Source organism: Melospiza melodia, chromosome 12 (genome assembly GCF_035770615.1).
Source record: "Melospiza melodia melodia isolate bMelMel2 chromosome 12, bMelMel2.pri, whole genome shotgun sequence".
Lineage (NCBI taxonomy): Eukaryota > Metazoa > Chordata > Aves > Passeriformes > Passerellidae > Melospiza > Melospiza melodia.
Window position 1 is genome coordinate 10,238,872 of NC_086205.1, and position 6,000 is coordinate 10,244,871.

At 40.4% G+C, this 6,000-nt stretch overlaps 1 protein-coding gene across 3 annotated transcripts in view; it reads left to right on the forward strand.

The window, feature by feature from the left end:
- The window catches only part of PXYLP1 (2-phosphoxylose phosphatase 1), a 45,550-nt gene extending 39,778 nt beyond the window's left edge, over nucleotides 1-5,772 (forward strand). For all 3 annotated transcript variants that reach the window (XM_063166789.1, XM_063166788.1, XM_063166787.1), the window contains exons 5-6: nucleotides 1,998-2,137; nucleotides 3,434-5,772. In XM_063166789.1, the coding sequence (XP_063022859.1) occupies nucleotides 1,998-2,137; nucleotides 3,434-4,365 (1,072 nt within the window). In that variant the 3' untranslated portion in view covers nucleotides 4,366-5,772. The remainder of the gene's footprint in view (nucleotides 1-1,997; nucleotides 2,138-3,433) is intronic.
- Nucleotides 5,773-6,000: the final 228 nt, after the last annotated feature.

The window sequence follows — 6,000 nt, forward strand, 5'->3', positions numbered from 1 at the left end:
TTTTGCAAAGTTCAAAATTTAGAAAATTGGTGGTTCAGCCTGCTACCTCTGTAATATGCTTAAAAAGCCATTTGCTAAATGGGTGTAATTTAATTTTCTCAACTTAATTCTTCCATTTTTAGATTTCACTGCTGGGCTGTGAAAATAGTGCAATGTACAAAATGTTCTGTTGGAAATGTTCATCTGGAGCTGGAGTAAGCTTCTAATGTATGATTGTACCACAGGAAGCTTCCACTGCTTGAGAAACAAAAATCAGGCTTTGTTCTTTCTCTGCTTTGCAAATACTGATCTTCAGTTGCCCTGTTAAAATTACAATATACAGAAGAAGCTATGGATTTAGAATATCAGTAATTGGCTGGATATCCTTTAATTTGAAGTAAAATGAAAAAATTAGTCTGATTTTTAATCTCATTATGCTTTTTGTCTCATTTTGCATTTTTATCTTACTGGCAGTTGTGGCATAATAGTAACATTTTCCTGCCAGGATTTCTTTTTCCTGAAAAGAAATTAAATACAGGGAAATTCAAGTTTTATAAAATGCTGACAGACACTGATTCTTATGAGCCCTCCTGTATGTGCAGGTTGTGAGCAGAGCTCTGCAAGGGGTCCCCTCATGTGTGAGAGTTTCTCAGCTGGCTCTTCTCAGTAAGCATGGATGTCTTTGCTTGTCCCAGCAAACTTCTATTCCAGACTCTCACTCCTGCTTTAGTGGTGCTACTGCTCCCTCTGGTGTGTCATGCAAGTCAGGTTTCTTTTTGAGACCTGAGGTTTTTATATTCAAAATAGTTTATCCTTCTAACAAATGTAAATATGAACAGTAAACACAAATCCCAGTTATTTAAGAGATCCCTGACAAAATGTATTTTATATATATTTTTTAAGCAACGTGAAAATAACTGTGTTCAAACTGAACATCCTATTAAGACAAGAATCATCTGGAGCACAGTTGGGTTGCCAAGCAGTTTCTGATGCAGTTCTGCACAAAATTAGGGAGGTGACTGTGTAACCTTTGGTAATTGCTGACATTTAACAAGGAAGTCCCCACTTGTGTAATGCATTTCTGCTGAAGGAATGTGATCACATGTGATCACAGATTTATCTTTTAAAGGTTCAGGTTACCTTTGGGTTACATTGTGGGATTTTTTGTACCTTTCTGTGCAGCAGTACCACAGTGAGCTGAATCCATGGTGTATTTGAAATTTCCAGTGCAATGGGGGAGATTTAAGCTTTCTTTCACTGACTTGAACTCTGTTTCAGTGAGTTAACTTGGATGTTTTAGTGAATATCTCTTCCAGCTGCATTCATTGCTTCCACGGCAGAGTATCTTTCTTGTGTACGTGTCCAGGAGTGTTGGCCTCTTTTTTCCTGGATAAAAGTGCAGTACCCTAAACAATGATTCCAGTTTTAATGGGGACACTGGGTACTGCTTTCCAGTTCCATGTAATCAAGGCTACATGTGCTATTTGATTTGAGGCTGAAGGAAGTAGAAATAAAAGCTGAGATTGTGGTGAGCATTGCACATTAAAATATCTGAGAATTCCTTCAAAATCATCGGCCTAAAGTACTGTATTGAACCCCTTTAGACTGTAACTGGCTTTGGCTATGCTGTTAAAGAGCATTAGTACTTCAGAAATGAGAGAGTTTTGGAGGGTTTTTTAAGGATTTTAAAATATATTTTCTTTTTCATTTGAATACATAACAGTATTAGTAACTGAATTCAAAGCAACCCCCAGAAATTGCTCTAAAATACTTAAGTGGAAGATATCATAATTTTAACGTGACAAGACATAGTTCTTTGTAGTTCTTTGGCAGATAGTAAGTAGCTAGGTTTCTTTTCCATACTTGCAAAAGTCCTGAGTAAGAGCAGATGTTGTCCCAGTGGGAAATAACTTCACATCACGAAACTTCTGATCTGACGTACTTGGAATATTTGACTCTCTTGAACTGCTTTCCCATATGCTTTTGGAAGTTTCACATTTTGGTTTTTATCTCTCTAGGAAACCTTCTCATCCTCAGCTTGAAGCCTTCATTAAGCATATGTCCAAAGGGTCTGCAGCCCAAATGGATGGTTCTCTGAGCAGCCTGCCTCACTTCCCCAGTCATTCCATGTGTGAAATGGGAGAGCTTACACAGACAGGTGAGTTCCTCTGCAGCTCTGTCTCATCCTCTGCTCTGTTAAACACAGTCTGCTTGAGAAGGGACCTTCTGATTCTCTTTATATTGACATAAATGCTTTTTTATGCCATCTTATCATGTTGGTCATATCATCAGCCATGCTGGGATGTGTAACTCAACTGTGCAAGTGGCAACAGTTGTAGAAACCATGCTTTGTCCTATAGCTTGACAATCCTGTTACACACTGGTCAATCTTGGCATCCCATTTAAATTCCTTTGTAGCAAGTCAGAGCACCTTTCCTTCATGTTGCTTCACACCTCAGAGCTGCTCTGTTACCCTTGTGACAAACAGCACTGCTCAGTCCCTCCTGAGGAAGATCTGGTGCTCTGTTACTGACAGGGCTAGGATTCAAAGGGGCCCTGTGTCCCCTTCAAGAGATGCTGATGTGGCAGCCAAACCTGGTGTTATGGAAATGCTTTATACATCTGGTGCCTCTCAAATTCTTGTGGGATCCCTTTGGAAGGAATCCTTGGCCACTATCAAAGTCTTGCAAAGTGATATCAGGAGAAAGCAAGGCAGGACACCACTGAAATTGTACAAACACAGATTGTGTCACTGAGCTGGCGTCTGGGGACTCCTGTGGCTTGCAACAAGGTATACATGGGTGTTCTAGTGCATAAAGGCTTCAGGCCATTGCTTTGCTGCTGTGCAAGAAATATGGATTCTGGAGTGGAGGTTTAGGCTTGTGAGAAGGAGACACTCTCCAGCTGGATAAAGGCAGAGCTTTAGCATAAATTATCAAGCAGTTTAAAAACTCTCTGAAGGAAGATGGAGAAGGAAGCTGGATACAATTGCTACACCTCATGATTGTTTTGTGAGTTTGCACACTAATTTACATTTTACGTATTTGTGTCCTGACTGCTGGTGGTTTTATTGGCTGCCATAAATTTTCAGGGGTGCAGCATTCTCTGCAGGCCTGAAAACCTGACTGAGGTGCAGTCTTCGAAAACACCTTGCTTTTATAGTCATGTTAGACCCATTCAGTCTGTGTCTTAGTCCAAAGAGTTAATATTAAACCACTGAGGTTACAAACAAACTTTATGGAACCAACTTCTTTTCTGTATATCAGGCTAGTTCCTAGAAATGAGAGATACTGAAGAACAGCAAGTTTCTCATGTTTCAGACAGTTTTTTTTCAGTCATCATAAGTGCAGTTCAGTTTTGTAAGTTTATCAGTAAGGCTACTAGCTGTAATTTTTTTTTTTTTGCATAACTGCAAAGATTCTAATCACGTGTTGTAATTTCTGTCACAATGCAGGGGTTGTACAACACCTGCGAAATGGGCAGCTGCTCAGAGAGATTTACATCAACAAACACAAACTGCTCCCCAGTGACTGGACAGCCAAGCAGCTCTACCTGGAGACCACGGGGAAGAGCCGAACCCTGCAGAGCGCGCTGGCCCTGCTCTACACCTTCCTGCCAGATTTCGACTGGAAGAAAATTAACATGAGGCACCAGTGGAGCACCATTTTCTGCTCAGGAAGCTGTGACTGTCCCATGAGAAACCACTACCTGGAGGAGGAGCAGCGCAGGCAGTACAGCTTACGGGTGAAAAACAGCAATTTGGAGAAGATCTACGTGGATATGGCAAAGATTGTGGGCGTTCCCACCAGGCAGCTGAGAGCTTCTAACCCTATAGATTCTCTCTTGTGCTATTTCTGTCATAATGTCTCATTTCCATGTACCAAAGCTGGCTGCATTGGTATGGAACACTTCAAAGTAATCAAGAGACACCAGTTGGAGGATGAGAGAGAAAGACAGGAAAAGAAACTTTACTTCTTGTATGCCCTGTTGGCTACTCATCCTCTCCTCAACCAGACTGTCAGTAGGCTGCAGCGTATTGCAGAGGGCAAGAAGGAGGAAGTGTTTGTCCTCTACTCTGCACATGATGTCACCTTGTCACCTGTTCTTAGTGCCTTGGGCATTACAGAGGCCAGATTTCCCAGATTTGCTGCCAGATTAGTTTTTGAGCTGTGGCAGGATGGGAAGAGGCCCAAAGAACACTTTATCCGCATCCTATACAACGGGGCTGATGTCACATTCCAGACCTCCTTTTGCAGGGATCATTATAAACGTTCCAGCAAGCCAATGTGCCCACTAGAAAAACTTGTCAACTTTGTCAAGAGGGATATGTTCTTAATTTTTAACAGTACAAGCTACTATGATGCATGTCATAGGAGAGCACTGTAGAGAAGGGAGGAGGAAAGGAGGCAGTGTTAACTTATGTCAGTGATTTGTTTTCTGGCAGAGGCACCGTTCAGTTTTCTTACTTCTTGTATTTTCATGTGTAAGTACAGAAGGGTAATGCTTGAAACATTTTTCAAATAGTTTTATTTTCATTCAGGCTGCAGATGGCCTTTAGTAGAAGAACAAATGCCAAGGGTTATGTGTGTGTGTATACTCACAAATGCTGTTAAATGTTGTGATAAACCATGTGGTGAATGTGACCTGGCCCTTGCTTGATATAGTGAGAGAGCATAGACTTTGTGTTTCTCTGTTCCAGAGCAATACTTGGATAGCCTGAGTTTAAAGCCAAAACTCCATTTGTTTTGTAACACCATCTCACAGTCAGTTTAAGCACTTCATGTCAGGGTCATTAGGAATTCCAGGTGTCTGCATTAAGGCATTTTAAAGGAATTTTTGAATTTCTTTACTCAGAGGAAGCCATAATATTAGAATATTATGGTCCTTAAAGCAAAGTGCATGTGTGTGTGTGTGTGTGAATACTTCCTGAGCATGTACAAATGAGCGTGTGCCTTCTGCACCTCACAGACCTAGAAACCCTTGGCTGTTGTTGCCAGTGCCAGAGAAGGGTGTACTGGAGAAGGGATACAAAACTCTACTCTCTGATTGCACTTTCAGCACTTTGAATAGTTCAAACACAGTCTAGAAACATGTGAAGGCCTTGTGACATTAAAATAGGTAGCAAACACTAACAGTACCACTAAACCTGAGTGGGAAATTAGGCTTAGAAATGAGTTTTATGGTGAAGTGTTGGGCTCTTCCCCATTGTGAACACGTTCAAGCTGTTGTGCTATGGTACAAATCAGTATTTTAGGAATTTGCTATGGTGACTGCTTGAGACAGCTTGACTAAATACTGAGAAAACTTTGTAGTTGAGTTAGTATTTTTATGGACTAGGAAGCTCTTATTTTGTAAGACCAGACTTGTACATATTGTACTGTGTGTATTTATAACACAGTAGATCTTTCTTACTTGTTTAGTTTGTAAAGACTTGTGGAGGCCACTTTTTAGAAATTTTTTTCCCTTGATCAGGATGTTTAGACTTAAGAATAAACTGTCTCTTATGGGTAATTTGAACAATGAGTAGATATGAAAACTTCAGACTGCTTTCATCTCTGTAGGAGTAGTAAATTGAGAACCAATTTTTAATAGAATTCCTAGAAATTTTATAATGATGGAGGTTTTGTAACTTCTAGAAATAAATTAGTCTGTGAGTTGTGATTCAGTGGTGCTAGTTTGTCAAAGAAAACATAACTCAGCATAAGTTCTCTGACTCTTGGCATTCCACTCTCTCTGTTTTCAATGCTGCATTTGAACATGTTTCTTTAAATAAAATTCTGGGGTCTCTTTGTGTTTTTGTGTTATGTTCATTGTGACTTGCTTAGCTGTTTGCAGGAACAAGGTGGATATTGTTAAGCTGCTTGTTGCATTTCTGATTTCTGCATTTAATCTGTCCTGGGCCCCAGTCTGGGCAGGAGCAAGTAAACATTTCATGAACACTGAACTAGAAATCCTGACAGAATATTTGGGGCTTTTGTACCACACTGGAGTGGTAACATTTCTGTCTAAGAGACTGGATCT